General features: G+C 41.9%; 1 protein-coding gene across 1 annotated transcript; it reads right to left on the bottom strand.

Moving 5' to 3' along the window:
• Window positions 1-11022: 11022 nt before the first annotated feature.
• HMGB1 (high mobility group box 1) lies at window positions 11023-17387 on the bottom strand. Its single transcript, NM_001002937.2, is given in 5 exon segments — window positions 11023-12723; window positions 13777-13951; window positions 14469-14614; window positions 14840-15002; window positions 17234-17387. Coding segments are annotated over 4 exon segments (648 nt in total). The 5' UTR covers window positions 14990-15002; window positions 17234-17387; the 3' UTR covers window positions 11023-12546.
• Window positions 17388-17888: the final 501 nt, after the last annotated feature.

Raw genomic sequence — 17888 nt, 5'->3', positions numbered from 1 at the left:
TCACCGCGCCGACCCGAGAACTACTAGCGGAGTCTGAAGATGAATGAACTGACCTGACCCCCTGCTGTGGTCTCCCGAGAGCCCTTTCCAGACTCCAGGCAGCCCGCGCTATCATTCACCCGGAGCCCCCTTACCCTGTTTTATTATTTTCAGATGCCCTTAGCGGCATCAGAACTTCTCTTTCTTTCTTTCTTTTTTTAGATGTATTTACTTATTTATCCATGATAGATGTAGAGAGAGAAAGAGAGAGGCAGAGACACAGGAGGACGGAGAAGCAGGCTCCACACCAGGAGCCCGACGCGGGATTCGATCCCGGGACTCCAGGATCGCCCGGGGCCAAAGGCAGGCGCCAAACCGCTGAACCATCCAGGGATCCCCAGAACTTCTCTTTCTTATCTGTTTGCTTGTTCATCGTCTGTCTTGTCCACGGAACTGGAAGCTCATAGACGGTGGTGACGGAGGCACCTGGTCTGTTTCTTTCGTGCCAAACACAGTGCCTGGCTCCTTTGTAAATGAATGAACGGGACCCAAGGAGCCAGCTGCCTCCTAATCCACCAAGGAGTTGGATTTCTCAATTTCATATTGTAAGGAGGTGCTGTCAGAAACCTATGGAGAGCAACTAGATTTATTTGGCCATAAAAAAAATTCATTCTTTAGGGGCTTATATATTTTCCAACCCACACAATGGGATCTGACTAAATATGAGTGATCTTTTTTTTTTAAGATTTTATTTATTTATTCATGAGAGACACAGAGAGAAGGGAGAGACACAGGCAGAGGGAAGAGGGAGAAGCAGCCTCCATGCAGGGAACCTGATGTGGGACTCGATCCTGGAACGCTGGGGTGTCATGCCCTGAGCTGAAGGCAGATGCTCAACCACTGAGCCACCCAGGCATTACAGTGACCTTTTTTTTTTTTTTTAAGATTTTATTTATTTATTCATGAGAGACGCACAGAGAGAGGCAGAAACAGAAGCAGGCTCCCTCTGGGGAGCCTGATACAGGACTCGATCCCCTGACCCGGGATCATGACCTGAGCTGAAGACAGATGCTCAGCCACTGAGCCACCCAGACGTCCCAATATTAGTGATCTTTACAGTTTCTTTATGTGATGTGTGCCACTTGTTACTATTTAATATAATCTCACATCATTTTAAAAAGGTTAAATTCTAGGGAAACTAGAAAGTGACAATAATATATCAAAACTTTTTTTTAGAGTCTGTAAACAGATACTTTATTGATGTATTTAGAAAATTGGAGCCATAAGGAGAGGGCTGCACCCCTCAGAACCCCTGGCAACCCACAGGCGGTAGAAAGTCCCATATGTACTTTTTTGGCATGTACATAATCATTGAGAGGAAGACTTTCTCCTAAAAATTGATGAAAATAAATTTGAGAAAGACTCAATTCAATTCAATTCAGCGAATTTGACTTAGTGACAGATCCGACATAGTCTGTTGTATTTAATAAGAATTCAGCCCATGAAGGAAGATTTAATGACATTCATAAAATTACCTTTATTCATTAATGGAAAAGAAGGAGTCTTAACACTAAAAGCAAATGTTCTCTAAACTTAAATATTTTACACTCAATGAGAAAATCCACTGAAAAGAGAAGGCTTGTCAAAAGTGACAGTTATATCTGATGATGATGTCTGCAATTTGGAGATACTGTGAAAATTATATATGTTGGACGTAATAAGGTCTGTTCTTTCCAAGATCTCGGAGTTCACTACCTATTCCTCTGTAATTATAATGAATCGTCCCCAGTTTTTGCTAGCCTCTTCCCAAACCCTTCCAGGCAACTACACGGTAGAGCATGTCACCTTGCTTCTAGAAGTGACTTGTGTCTTGTTCAGTAATAGAACCAACATGTTAAAAGTTTGTAGTTTGCTAGAGTAGAAAGCAGAATATATTCATGTAGATGCTCTTCTTTACGAGCACCTACCCAGCTGAGCCAGCAGCCAACAAGACAGGAACTGTGCCAGCCCTCCTGGAACTGACAGCCCTACTTCAAAATGTTACCACACCATCTGAACAACGTCTCAATCAACTAAGTAATTTGAATTGCATTTTGACTCCCTCCCTGCTTTTTATTTTTATTTTTTAAAGATTTTATTTATGTATTCATGAGAGACGCAGAGAGAGAGAGAGAGTCAGAGACATAGGCAGAGGGAGAAGCAGGCTCCATGCGGGGAACCAGAGGTGCAACTCCATCCTGGGACCCCGGGATCACAACCTGAGCCAAAGGCAGATGATCAGTTGCTGAGCCTCCCAGGCATCCCTTACCCTGCTTTTAAAATAAAACTGGAAAATAGAAATCTAGTGCACAAGGATTTGCCTATAGATAGTGATCCAACACCTCTGGATTTTGGGAGTCCAGAATTTGGAGTGGGGGTGGGGTGAGGGGAATATGGCTACCACATCTATTGACCCCACTGGAGAAGTCTGTGGGTCATAGAGTTGTCCGAGGTTCTCATCAGCTCCCTCATTGCCCATGAGCACCTGTTTCTTTGGAGATGTGTGTCAGGAGAGTAAGGATCTGGATGGATCAGCAGAACCAAACTGAGTGGAAAGGAGAGACAGGGTTCAGTCTCATCACAGAATTTACAGGTCAGGGGACATTCTTTCACACCATGGACTTTCTCAAGGAAAAGATATTTGAGTGTTTGCCCTGTTTTGATCATTTTTTGTTAGAAGTCATACTAGATCAGTTCAAGTTAGCAAGGGGACACCTCTACAGAGTAAAATCATGCATACATTGATGGTACAACATCATGTACTTAAAGCAGCCCTAATTTTGGTGAATAGAATTTTTAAATCCTTTTATAAAAAATTGGAAGACTTATTTGTACTGGGTGTGAGCTTAGATTGCAACTGTAATTTTGATCAGCTTTATTATGAGTGTATTTTGCTAATTTCTCTCTTAAAAATCTTCTTAAAAAAAAAATCTTCTTCAGGCTTTCTCTTAACTCCCGAGTGGTGCCAGAAGGGTATTATTTTACATGTCTAGCTAAAATTGGGTCCTGGAAAAGAATCTAGAGTAGATGATGATGATGGTCATCTGACAATTTATGTTACTTACCTGCCTGCCTTCCTCCCTGGAATTAAGAGACCAGAAACTTTATAATAGAAATCCACATTTCTGAGCCCTCAAGAGGAAAAATAACAGTTTTAGGAATTTCTTTGTACTTCTGAAAACCGGTAGAAGCTACTCCTGGAAGTCTACTCCAGTGAAATCCCAACATGCTGCACCTAGCAGCAGGTTGCCTACCTCTAGAGAACATGATTCCAGATTTTCTTTCCCTGGAACATGGCTCCAAAGGGGCTGTTCCATCACAAAGGAAATGCTTTGCCTGGGTGCTCAGTAAGTCTTGTTCATCAAGGAAATGCTAACAGTTGTAGAAAACGTTCCCTGGAACAGGTCCTCCAGACCCAGTTACATGGGAGGTCCTGTTGGAGCTGAGGAAGTTACCCTGCATCTGTCATCATCCCTCCCGTGTGCTGTCCCCTAGCCTGCCAAAGCATGACTAGACCATCACCAAACTCCTACATCATATCACAGGCTCCTGGGCAAGTCCATGTAGTTATCACTTGCTTTACTCTTGTTTACGGGTTTAAATGAAAAGAAGAAAAGTCACATATTAAACTCTCACATGAGCGTTTATGCATTCTTTTTTTTCATCTTTTCATCCTATTTGATGGTGGAGGCATGAGAGCTAGTAAAGATATATTTTGAGATTTGTCTTTGTACCAGAAGTTTCTTAATACTTTTTCCCATTAAAAGAAGAGATATTTATAATAACACAAAACAGAAATGTTCTTATGATTTTAGTGAGGTTTTATTTTAAAAAAAATTTTTTAAAGATTTTATTTTTTCATGAGAGACACAGAGAAGAGAGGCAGAAACACAGGCAGAGGGAGAAGCAGGCTCCCTGTGGGAAGCCCGATGAGGGACTCAATCCTGGAACTCCTGAGCCAAAGGCAGATAGATGCTCAACCACTAGGTTGAGGTGCTCAAGCCACCCAGGCACCCCTTTAGTGAGGTTTTAAACAGTATTATTATTAACAACCTACTAAGACTGCCTGGTCTTAAAGGTGAGAAAAAATTAGATTTGGCTTAACAATGAAGACACAACAAAAAATAACAGTAAACAAATTGTATCTCTCTTTTTTTCTAGTTAGTTGATCTTAACTGTAATTCTTTAAAAACCCTCAGGACCTTAATGTTTAATTAAAAAAAAAACTTTAAGTATTATACTTATAATAGAGCTATGGTACAATAACATATGTCTAATTTTAAAAAATAAAATCAATTTTATTTCTAATGGTCCATTTTAATTATCCATAGAAGCTCAGTGCATAAAAATTCATGACATAAAGTTTTGGAATGTTGATCTCTAAAGTTTAGGTTCTTAAAAGAAACACAAAAATTATACTTTACTTTTCAGATTTGGTCTGTATAGTAAAGTCCAATCCTCATCAATGTACGAAATGGATTCCTATGGGATTGACTAGAAAATGAGCTTTCTATAATTAATCCAATTTTGTGTTGACTTGTTGGTCACCATTCAGTAAGACACGTACTCTCCAGAAAAACTGTTGATCTATGTCTTGGTCTTAAATGAAATGTGAAAATACAGTTTGCCTTATTTAAGGAAAAGAATTCTGATACAAAGGATTAATTAATAAGTTTTGGAAATTATGTCAATTATGTGTAGGAACATACAATGAATACTATGAAATGAAAAGCAAGAAAGCTCTAGTGCTTTTGTAAAATTTTCAGTTTTTTCACGCATTCCAATTGATCTACACATTCTCTTTTTGCAGTCCTGCAATTACTTGAATATAAAAGCCCTTTCTGTTAATCTTCAACCTGAAAAGTAGTAAAATAACAGAAGTATAAAGGGGAATGGACATTTCAACCCAATGGCTCTTCAGGCTTTTCAAGCTTTTCATCTGCTGGCTTTTGAAGGTTTACCCCTTTCACAATTTCCCCCATTGCTGTAGGCTCGAACCTTTATAAAACCTTAGAAGCCATGACCCTACTCTGTATCCCTTATATGTAAAAATTGTCTGAATAGCCTTTTTAAGAAGTTATTACATTTGGGTGAAAACTTTCCAAAGGCAGCTTGGTTAAATCCCCTAAATTTGGCTCATGCTTTGATTCAGCAGTTTCATGTTGAGGAATATATTCATATCCCACAAAATAATCATGGGCACAAAGGTATGGGTATAACGTCATCTTAGCCTTATTCATGATGGTAAAAAATCAGAAATGACACAAATGTCAGAATATGGGATGTACTGGTCATTTATGGTATTTTACATCCATTCAGTGGGATACCGTGCAGCTATTAAAAATAATGCAGTGCAAAATAAGAATATACAATGACATAAACTTTTTTTAAAGAGAGACTATTAAGCAGAAAAAGTGTATAAATAGAATGTTTACAAACATATTGCCATTTTTGTAAAACAAAATATATACAATTTACCAAAAAATAACCCAATTTAAAAATGGGCAAGGGACTTGAATTAGTTTTCCAAAGAAGGTATACAAATGGCCAACAAGCAATGAAGAGATGCTCAGCATCATTAATAATTAGGGAAATGAGAACCAAAACCACAATGGTATCACTTCACACCTAGTAGGATGGCTGTTATTAAGAAAGAAGGAAAGAAAGAACAAACTAATCAACCAAACCAGCTCAGTAGCCAAACACAGAAGTGTTGATGAGGTTGTGGAGAAATTGGAACACTAATACATTACTCTAGGGAATGTAAAATGGTTCGGCTGCTGTGGAAGAGTTTGGTGATCCCTCTTAAGTTAAACATAGAATTACCATATGAGCTAGCAAGTCCACTCCTAGCTATATGCCCTAAAGAACTGAAAATAGGGATTCAAACAAATGTGTGTCCATGTATGTATGTTCATAGTAGCACTAGTCACGATAACTAAAAGGGGACAACAGGCCAAGTTGTCCATCACTGGATGAGTGAATAAATGAATTGTGATACATATAAATCAGGGAATATTATCCAGCTGGAATGGAATACTGATACATATTACAACGTGGACAAACATTGAAAACATTATGCTAAGTGACAAAAGCCAGACACAAAAGGCCATGTATGATTGAATTAATAAGAAATATCAAGAATAGGTAAATCCGTAGAGATGATGCAGATCAGTTTCTGCCAAAGGCTCTAGGGGAGGAGGAAATTAATAGGTATGAAACCTCCTTTCGGGGTGATGATGTTTGGAACTAGACTGAGGGGGTGGTCGCACAATATTGTGAATCTACTGTCACTGAATTGTTCATTTCAAAATGGCTAATATTATGTGATGTAAATCTCCCCTCAATTTGTAAAATTATATATAATAGATATTAAATTAAAACTACCTATATCATATATAAAAAGCTACAAGGGCACACAGTACTAGTCTAATAGGAGATTTTTATTTTCATGTTATCTTTCAGTGAAAGATAATTTCATTCATAATAAGGGTAAACAGTCTTTCAGAAGTTACCATAGTATGTAGTGTATTGCAATCCTTCCTTCTGTCTGTGTTTAAGTTCATGCTGCGATTCTAAGGACACATTAGCAGCACACATTCTTCTAATCCTTCCCAGCTCTTTAGAATCAGGTAGCTTATACGTTCCTGTGATTGGCAATATTTTTGTTTTGTTTGGAAGTGTTAAGTCCAAGAAAATAGAAGGTGAAGGGCCTGAGAAGAATCACACTGATAGAATGTGCTGGCTATGCTTGCATATCAACTGTAGCCATTGCAGGAGAACCCAGGCATGAAAGGAAGGAGTAAAGAGGAAGTCTTCCAACTCCTTCTCATGGTCCTAAAGGAAAAGGGAAGGAACTCACACTTTGCACCTACTGTGAACCTGGCGCTGCAAGATTTTTTTTAAAGATTTTATTTATTCATGAGAGACAGAGACAGAGAGAAGCAGAGACACAGGAAGAGGGAGAAGCAGGCAGGACTTGATCCCAGGTCTCCAGGATCAGGCCCTGGGCTGAAGACGGTGCTAAACTGCTGAGCCACCCAGGCTGCCCTGCAAGATTGTTTTGATGTTGCTTTTGGTCCTCCAGCAAGCCTCGGAATCTCTATGGACTTCTTTGCCACTTGTTTGCCAAAATGCACAGGGACTGCAAGAGCCCTTGGAGCCTTTTACCACTCATGTGCTATGAGCCTGCACTGGTGCTATACTTTATTCTATTGAAGGCCCCCAAAGCAATGGCATCTTTTGGTCCTCTTGTAAAAAAAGGGCTATCTTCTCTGGTCTGCCTCCCTGCTTCTCAGCCTGGGTGTGCCTAGCCTTTCACTATGCCCAAATCCCAGGAAGGCCTACTCCAGATGGCAGGGCAAGGCCTGAGTCTCCCTGAAGTTCGGGTTGGGAGTGGGGTGGGCACTGGATGTCCTGGCTCTGAGTAACCTTTAATCTTAACTCTTCACACCTTCCTGGGCATTACACTGACACCTGAAGGCCTGTAGTAATTAAGCTGTTTTCCTTTTTCTTTCTTTCTTTCCTTTCTTTCTTTCTTCTTTCTTTCTTTCTTTCTTTCTTTCTTTCTTTCTTTCTTTCTTTCTTTCTTTCTTTCTTTCTTTTCTTTCTTTTTCTTTCTTTCTTTCTTTCTTTCTTTCTTTCTTTCTTTCTTTCTTCTTTCTTTCTTTCTTTCTTTCTTTTTTTTAAGATTTTATTTATTTTAGGGAGAGAGAGAGAGATAGCGAGCACAAGCAGGAGAAGTGGCAGACAAAGGGAGAGGGAGAAGCAGGCTTCCCACTAGCAGGGAGCCCAATTCAAGGCTTGATGCCAGGACCCTGGGACCATGACCTGAGCTGACTGCGGACACCCAACCAACTGAGCCACCCATACATCCCGCTGTTTTTCTTTACCTTTAGTAGGAGTATTCTCTCACACTCAAGTTATTTTGTTTTAGGACTTTCATTCTCTTACCTGGTTTTGTTCAGAACACTTTATGATTTCTAACTGAAACCCAATGAACAAAAATAAGGAAAGCCTGTAATGAGAGAGTCTATGTAACTCTAAGAGAGTAAGTTTAATTCCACTTTAAAGCCTCTTAATACAATTGCATTTATAAATACATTTGGAGTATGACCCTCTTCCTAAAGTACCCTCTCCAGCAAGGAGGTGAAGCAGTGATCAAGTTTATTCCATTTCAGGCAGATCCTAAATATCCATTTCACTTTTCAAAATAACATGTCATCCTTCTAATGCCCAGGATCTGGCCCACAGGATTCTTGACTACAATTTTGTAGCAGACCCCTCCCTTCCCAAAACTGCAGCGACTATAAAGATCGACACACTATCTTTGCTTAAAAAAAAAAGAAAAAAAAAAGCCCCCTGATAAAACTACCAGATACTTCCATTTAGGATGAAGGGTGCCAAAATGGGAAGGAAGCTTCTCATCTCTAACCAGTAGAGAACTTAAATATTTACTTTTGCAGTAACTTTTAAGACTCTGTTCAGTAGTTTAATAATCAATAGCCAATCCAAGAGGCTTTCAGTTCTGTTTCTGCCTTCTTGTATTTGGGTGGCTCTGAACAAACAACAGTATTTCAGTATTTGAATTTCTCATCTTTAAAAGATGGATAGTATTTCATGAACCCAAAGAATAACTGGTAAAAATCTTAATCTATCATAAAAATTGTTAAAATGTTTCATGGTTAAGTGTAACCTTTTGGGAGGGGGGTAATTTGTCAGTACCTGCCAAAAATTTTAAACATACTTATCTTTCAAGTTAGCAATTCTACTTAGAGATGTCTACAGACTTACTTATGCCTAAGAGGAATGTACAGATGCTCACAGCAGTAATTAGAAACACCAAAAACTAGGAACCATGAATGACCATCAGTAATGATCAAATAGATTATGGGGCATCATACTATTCAATGTCACTTATGTCTGAATTGTGTGACTAAGGAGAAAAATAAAACTAAGTACATCATAAAAATCTACAAGGATCTCTTTACCTCCCTTCACAGATTCTCTGGCCGTTACTGGCATTCAGCCTCCATACTGGGCCCCTGCCTACCATTCCCCTTGCGGCCACTTCCAGATCTCTATTAGGAATTCCTCATTTTCAGTGAGTGACCAATAAATTCAACTTACAGAGAAGGTCCAAACCAGTGGACATATCTAAAGGCCTGAGTGATTACACTTCCTCCTGGTTGACATGACCTACTTCAGACTGAGATATGGGAATTCAATGTTTGGTGTGGCATAGGAAATTATGCTTGTTATCCGGTGTTGTGTGGTATTTCTGTATCACGGTGCATGGCTAAACAGCAGCATTTCTAGAACTGAACCACATCTTTGCCTTTTAACTCCAGGGAGCAACCTGGCTCAGACCCAGGGAATTTCCCAAGTTGTGGCAAATGTTAGCACTACTGTTCAGTCTTTGCTATTAGAAGAGGATGAGAGAATGAACCAGCCTGCATCTTTTGTTGCATAGGTATCCAAACCATTTGCTGGCTTTTATGTAGTTTTAAAAGGCACTTCAGGTCATTTGACAAATGAAAAGACACCAATATGAAAAAAAGCTTGGACTTACCACTCTTATTAACAAAATAGCCTCATAACTAGCCGATGGTTCACAGCTGAAAGGTAATGCCAAGATATAGGCTGTATTTGATTTATGCATATTTGTAGTGATACCATCATATGCAAAAAGTGCCTGGCCCGTAGTGAAAAAGAGCTATTTCAGGCCCTTTCAGAGGGTATGTTGTACGGATCTGACCTGTATCCAAACTCTCATCATAGATTGTGATGCCAAACAAGGGAGTTGGCCATGTATTTCATTAAAAAAAAAAAAAAATTACTATTTTGTCGCTCCAGTGTAGTTTCCAATAAAGCTAGCTGCTACCCTAACATCTGAGCAATACTTAAAATTCTCTAAGCAGTGAGGGAAATATTTGTCAAATGGCCACTGCTACCCAAGTATTTTTCATCCCTGTGGTGCACAGGGCACAAAAAAACTTTTTTTTTAAGATTTCACTCTAAGAAAATGAGTAACTATAGCAAATATCAACACCTTGATGGAAGATTACAGCGACCAATCTGCCATAGTGCCCAACCTCTACAAAGGAAAGTTAGGGAATTGAGATTTAGTTAGGTTTTAAACCATATTGGTTTAACTGCCCAAAACTTAATACTAAAATTTATACTGGTTTGATTTAGAAAACCTTTATCCCCAGAGTATTGTAACTATTTCTGAACATTAAGATAGTTGCTATACATTAACTTTAACAAATCATCCCAAGGCTTTACACTAAACTACCTAAAATTTCAAGCCCTAGGGATACTGCGAGAACTAATACAGAGAACTGTATTAGTTTCCAGATTGAAGAGGTGGTTTTTTTTTCTGTCAAGATCTGAAGCCAGTTAACACAAAAAAACTCCATTCCCATTCTCAACATCTTAAGAAACTGGTAGTTGTCATGACACACTAAAGTTACAAGTTTCCTTGAGGCAGAATTCACTTTTAATTGGATCACTTACTAGCAACAGATGTTGACAGTTGTGCTATAGCTAGAAGCAGAAACATCCATGTAAGGATAGGGACTTGCTCCTCTGGACTAAAAACTTGCTTAATTTTTACACAATCATGGCCTTTCTATGGAGGTCCTCCATGGATTTAGAAAACTGATAGACTTATCATCACATTTTTTAATTGCACATGCCTTGTTTTGAAAAACTATCTTGTTTAACCCAGCATTCTGAAAGTAAATTTAATTTTTCTGCATCTATCTATATATATACATATAAATATATATATATATATATATATATGTAAAATCCCCTGAGAACAGTTTGACAAAAATTGTTATCATTAACCTATTTATAAACCAAGTATTTTTACAGGGAAAAACTTTGCCAGACCTTATACTTGCTTAAATGGTGTTGCTAAGAGATACTACTGAAAATATGAAAATATGTATATAACAAAATCTTAAAATCTTAAGCGAAAGCCATTTAACTAATATTTAAAACCTCTGCAATTATTAGTTTATTAGTATCATCCAGGACTCAGATGTTCAGTATTCTTCCTGAAATTACATAAACAAATGCAAATGGAAAGAATCCAAGTCAAAATTATATAACAAAACAGCACTCCATCACAAAAGCGTGTAAAATTACAAGAACGCTATTTTAAAACACTGGCACTTTAAGAGAACGATAATCTCAAAAAACCACAAAATTGCCAAATTGTTCCCTAAACTGCTAAGTAGATAAACATGACTCTAATGAATGAGTTTGGGTTTTGTAAGAAAAATCAAATTCAAATCAGATAAATCATACTGAAATACCAAGTTTTAGGGGCTTCTTCCTTTACGTCTATTTGACTTAAAGGAGCAAACTCTAATATAGGAAAATATACCTGATTTTAAATGTGGCATACATTTTAGAAGTTGGCCCAATTAATTAAAAATACCTTTAATGGAGAGTCAAGTTTCCTTAGAAATCCACATTTAGATAAATAGAAGACATTTACAGCCAGCACTTTTTTTTTTTTTTTTCTGTTTTCCAGAGCCTTTGCTGGGACTAATGTCAACAAAACATTTAATATGGCAGTCTTGTATTTTAAGCTCACGCTTTTGGGGATACATTCTCAGGTCTTCTTTAATGTGGGAACTGCAAATATAACTGCCATTACATGGTAATGGGAGTTAAAGAATGTAGAGTCCTCATGTAAAGATTAGAACATACTTTTCTTAGTCCTTCAAGGACAGACTTTCAAAATGATTGATTCTACTAATCCCATGCTGTGAATAGACTGGTTACTCTTCACTTTATAAATGTGACCGGGCTATGTGAGATCTGGTATCAATTGATCAAGATTTGAGTTTCAGTTATGGATGAAAACTGTCTCAATTCAACTTTTATTACCCTCATCATGAGTATGCAGGGTGCAGACAAAAGCTTTCTATCAGCTAACTATATGAAAAGATAAACACTGTAATAATCCATGTGATCCAAAATGGGCAAAAGCAAGACTAGCTTCCCCTCAAGAAGAAAAATTTCAGACCTATGAAAAGGACAACAATACTAATAAAAAAAATTGTATTTACTTAGAAGCATTCAGAATGTCAACAAAACAGCTGCAACTTTTTTTTTTTTTTGCAATTACAGAGTGGTATTCAGTTAACAGAACAACAATTATTTCGTAGAAGCTGCATCAGAGACAACTGAAGATGAAAAAACTACCATCCCCATATATAACTAATTTGTGCTGTGCACCAACAAGAACCTGCTTTAAATTTCCATGCCAATTTACAACCCCCATACTGTACCAGGCAAGGTTAGTGGCTATTGAAAATACCACCAGGACAGGGCTATCTAAAGACACATTCGGTAGTGTGTTAACTATACAAAAAAAGACACTGTACAGTTTAAAAACAAATCTTACACAGCCTTACATTTCAATTTTTTTCTTTAAAAGGAGTGAGTTGTGTACAGGGGGGTTAAATGCTTTATAGACAAGAAAAAAAAAACTGCGCTAGAACCAACTTATTCATCATCATCATCTTCTTCTTCATCTTCATCTTCTTCATCTTCTTCCTCCTCCTCATCCTCTTCATCCTCCTCGTCTTCCTCCTCTTCCTTCTTTTTCTTGCTCTTTTCAGCCTTGACAACTCCCTTTTTTGCCGCATCAGGCTTTCCTTTAGCTCGGTACGCAGCAATATCCTTCCAAGATAAAGGCAGGAGAAAGTGGAAGAAAAGACAAAACAGTTAAGTAAGGGGAGAAAGAAAAGTAACACTGAATTTGAGGAAAACTCAAGGAAAACATCAAGATCTCAATTACACAAAAATACCATGTATCTATACACTCACCCCAATTCCGTATGTAAGTAGGACTGAGGAAAGCAAATAAAAATACTAGGAGATAGTTGCAATTAATGATCTATAACTCATGGAATGACACGCTCTAGTTTTTGCAGTGTTATGCCTCACTGAAGTACAATTATGTATCACATCCTAACTTTATTAAAACTAGAATGTAGACTTTGATTAAAGGGTAGACACTGCCACCTTCTGAATGCAAAACAGCATTCTACAGGTTTATATCAGACCCTAATTCACAACAGAAAATTTTGTCTTAAAAAAAAAAAAAAAGGTAATTTGCCAGTAAGCATGCAGTCATGTTCAGAAACATCTACAAATCAACATTTTCCCAGATAACTAAATAAGCTAAAATGCAACTTAATATTCCAACTCAAAGTATAGGAGCCATAGCTTTCTCTTTATCAACTTACTACATAGATCAACAGACTTTTAACTTTTCTTTTTAATTAAATTGGGATTTTTGTTATTTAAGTAAAGTAAGTGTTTTAGGGTAGGTTTACGAAGGATACAGTCTGTATTACTTTGCCCAGAATATATTTATGATGCATGTCTTATAATTTAACGTAGGTAATCATCTGACTCAAAGTGACCACCAAAATTTTCACAAATTTGGAAGTACTAGAGAACGCAAACAACCAGCTCAAGTGTATGCCTTTGAACCCAATTAAAAAAAGAAAAGTAACAATTTGATCTTTTGTACTCTTTGAAAGATGGAAAAGAATTAAGACTACAGTCACTAGCATACTGAATGTAGTTGTTAATCTAAAAACTGCATTACACCCCAAACTTACTTAGAATTCCACAAGAAAATGAGAAATTGAAATGAGCTACCAAGAACAATCTACATCTGACATACCTTTTCATCACTGCACCGAACAAATCCATACTTCTTACCTTTTCATATTTTTCCTTCAGCTTAGCAGCCTTCTTTTCATAAGGCTGCTTGTCATCTGCAGCAGTGTTATTCCACATCTCTCCCAGTTTCTTTGCAACATCACCAATGGATAGGCCGGGATGCTCTCCTTTGATTTTTGGGCGATACTCAGAACAAAACAAGAAAAAGGCCGAGCTAAAAAGAAATTTAATTTTAGGATTTTAAGTTTACTATCTAATTGTACTGTTCTATAAAAGCCGCTTCTAATTTCTACCAGGTACCCAACAGGGTGTGGATATTGTATGCCTAATGTCCTTCATAACCAAAGTTTAATTTGCAGCTATTTAACTTATCAACTAGCTATTACTACTTGAATGTGTACTATTGATAAATGTTAAAGCTCCAGAAACAGCTCTGCAAATCACTAAGTATTTCAGATAGATATTTCTAAACAAAAGAATGTTACATTTAGAAGATATATTAAGTGAAGGAGGCAAGTGTCTAATCCAAACGCTCCGGCTAAAAACTCCCATTCGACAGGAATTTTACTTGCAATATTCAAATATACCAATGTGAGACACTTACCAGGTAAGAAACTTTGATTTTACACTCTAAACCCACAAGGTGGCTTGCTAAAATTTCTATCTTATTCCAATGCAAAACCCTCCTTGAAAATAAAAAAAAAAAAAACCCTCCTTGGCAAGATACTTACGGAGGCCTCTTGGGTGCATTGGGATCCTTGAACTTCTTTTTTGTTTCCCCTTTAGGGGGGATATAAGTTTTCATTTCTCTTTCATAACGGGCCTTGTCCGCCTTAGCCATGTCTTCAAATTTTCCTTTCTCTTTAGCAGACATGGTCTACAAAAGAATTATTTGTAAACTTAAGTAGATAATGAAATCTTAAATTGTCCTCAAAGTATTGAAGTATAAAGACTAAAACTACTCTCTTTGCTAGTTATCCTGCAGCCTGTTCTAAACATCACTACTCATGTTATGCAAATGGCACCCACGCTTTTAAAAAATCTTAATTTGGATTTAACATTTAAAAAAATCACCTCCTTAATACTTTTCAAGCCCCCTTACCTTCCACCTTTCTGAGCACTTCTTAGAAAACTCTGAGAAGTTGACTGAAGCATCTGGGTGCTTCTTCTTGTGCTCCTCTCGGCAAGTTTGCACAAAGAATGCATATGATGACATTTTGCCTCTCGGCTTCTTAGGATCTCCTTTGCCCATGTTTAATTATTTTCTAAAAAGAGATAAAGTAATGTTTGACGTTAGCAATGAAATTATGGCACTTTAAGAGCACTTCAACTTCGTGGGGGAGTGAATGAAAACCAAAGTATTGATTATTTAACATAGCAGTGACATTAGCCTCCTAAACAATCCTAAACAAGAAAATGGCAGTGATGGCCAATTCCTAGAAGAGGCTATGCCAAGCAAAACAAAACAACAACAACAACAACGACGACAAAAAAACCAGTCCTTCAGTGTGAGCTCAAAAAAGTGTAGACACAAGGGCATCCTCATACGGTATTCGTTACTCATCTGCCTGTATCTGCTCCAAATGAACACCTAACCGGTCACTTAGAAACTTTTTAAACGTACAAAACCATGTTTAATCCCCAAAACCAAAGACCACAAAACTAACGCTGCCGGCTCGAGGATCTGCATCACAGAAGGAATACACATGGACAGGGGCTCTGTGGGTAGACTTTTTCCAAATCATGGGCCTAAGTCACCGTCTACCTGAAGTTTTCCCAATAGGGACTTTTAAAAATACTCTCTGCACAAAACTTTGCTGGGAGGAGGGAGGCGTAGGAAGCTCCGGCTCGGACCCAGGCCGGGGGGTGGCGGCGGTATTTGTGCGGCTGCCACCGCGAGGCAGCCTCGTTTCCTATCGGTTTGGCCCCGAGATGTATTTCAGTTCTGACTAAACACGTCCGGTCTGAAGTTTCTTCGAGTAAACAAGGATGAGGGACAAAAGCCACTCCTGCTCGCTGCTCTGCCTGCCCCCCCCCAGCCACCAGGGGAGTATTTTTTTAATAATCTGTGGAAGTCGGGGCGCCGCTCGAGGCGGGCGCCGCACACCTTCCCGCCACTCGGCCCCCACCCCCCGAACTTCGGTGGCGGCGGCGCGGCCGAGCCGCCGCGGGGCCGCGGCCCAGCCTCCAGGCCTCGGGCCGCCCGCGCCGGCCCCGCCACGTGCGCCCGCCCGTCTGCCCGCCGGCGCAGGCCCCGCAGGCCTCCCCCATTTTGTCAGCTCGGCGGAGGGAGAAGCCCCGCTCGAAATGGGGGCTGGCTCCGCCCGCGGCCGCCGGGGCCGCCGCGCACGGAATGGCCGCTGCGCGTCTTCCCCGCCTGCGCCGCCGCCGCCGCCGCGAGGGCGAGCGCGAGCGAGAATATGGCTCCTTCCCTTTGTGTGTGTGTGTGTGTGTGTGTGTGTGTGTGTGTGTGTGTGTGTGTGTGTGTGTGTGTGTGTGAGCGAGTGTGTGAGTGTGAGCGCAGGCGGGCGGGGTGCGCGCCGCGCTCTGGCGCACACACTCGGCCATTACAGCCGGGGGGGGGGGGGCGGGGGGCGCGCGGGCCCGGACCCTCCCCCTCCCGGCCCGCGGGGGAGGGGGCCGCCCCGGGAGGCGCCCACCGGCCCGCCGCTCCCCGGCCCCCTCGGCGTGGGCCCGCGCGCCCCGGCCGCCCCCGCACGGAGAACGCGGGGCTGGTTAGAGAGGAAAAAAAAGTTGCCTCGGAACTGCTGCGCCCAGGTCCCCCGCCCGCTCCCGCCCGCCTTGTTTTCTCTCCAGCCAGCAGCGCCGGGCCGAGTCAGCCATGTTCCAGCGAGCGCAGCGGCGCCGCTCCCCCCGCCGCCGAGCCGCCGCCGCCGCCGCCGCCGCCGCCACCGCCGCCGCCGCGCCCGGGCACAGGCCGGCGGGCTCGGCCCCGCGCCGCCGCCCCCGGCCCACCGCGCCGCCTCGCCCGCAGCGCCCGCCCGCCCGCCCGCGCTCGCCGCCGGCGCCCGGCTCTCTGCGGCGGCCAATGCAGCCCGTGGAAGCGCCGCCGCCTGCCCGCCTGTCCGCCCGCCCGCCTGCCCTCCCGCCGCCGGCCCCGCCGCCCGCCGCCCCCCGCGCACGCCGGCCGCTCGAACACTCGGCCCGGGGGCCCAAAACACGTTGAAAAAATTTTTTTTAATTAAAAAAAATTTTTTTTGCGCCAGTCAGCGCGGACGCCGCCGGGGGTGGAAACTCGCGGGGCTCGGGGTTCGCAGCGCCTCAGGCAGCCTGTGGGCCGGGGTTCCGGCGCGGGGCAGGGCTCCCGGCGCCCGAGAAGAGGCTCGCTCCGTGCGCAGTTCCCCCCACGGTCCCCCCTCATTTGCCTTTGTGTGGATCCTGACCCGCCGGCTCCCGGCCGCGGGGATCCGGCCACCGCGCGGGGTGGGGAGCTGCCGGAGGCGCTCTCCCCGCCGCGGCGCTGCCCCAGACTCACCCTCAGCGAGGCACAGAGTCGCCCAGTGCCCGTCTGGCTCTCACTTGCCCCGGCGCTGTCTCTATGGAGCTCAATGTACTGCAATGGCTGTGAGAGCGGGAGCCAGACGCAGCCTCCTCACTCTCTCCGCTCTGTAACATTACTCTCCAGCCAGCGCGGCTCCTATTGGCTACCGCCAACTCACGGGGCTCGCTCATTGGCCCGATACCTCCCATTGTCCTGACCAGAGCCCGTTTGCTATTGGCTGTCTCCGGGGACACGTCATCAAGGATTGAAACAGCGCGCAAATCTGAATGTGTGTGTATGCCGGGCAAAGAGGCTGAGGCGGGAGAGGCAGAGGCAGAGGCAGCAGCTGCTACGGGAAAGCAGAGCTCTATGGTGTATGTGTGCATGTGTCTAACCCAAGCCAGCCCCACACCGGAGCGGCCGCCGGAGCGAAAAGTGCCTGACTTTTCCACAAGTGTCCCCAACTCCTCAGGCAAAAGAGACACTCACAGGCCTCCCCCCCCCTTCTTACCCCAAACTCACTTCCAAAGCCATTGAAATAAGAGGCCCCAGAATTTTAACAGACCTTCAAAAGTGAGTGCGACAGTTTGAGATCACGTCCCCTGAAAATTGGGGTATCGGCTAGTGCAGAGGGGCAAAGGCAGCCAAG

This window comes from Canis lupus, chromosome 25 (assembly GCF_011100685.1).
Source record: "Canis lupus familiaris isolate Mischka breed German Shepherd chromosome 25, alternate assembly UU_Cfam_GSD_1.0, whole genome shotgun sequence".
Lineage (NCBI taxonomy): Eukaryota > Metazoa > Chordata > Mammalia > Carnivora > Canidae > Canis > Canis lupus.
Note: the sequence above shows the minus strand (reverse complement) of the source record. Positions and strands in the feature narration are given on the sequence as shown.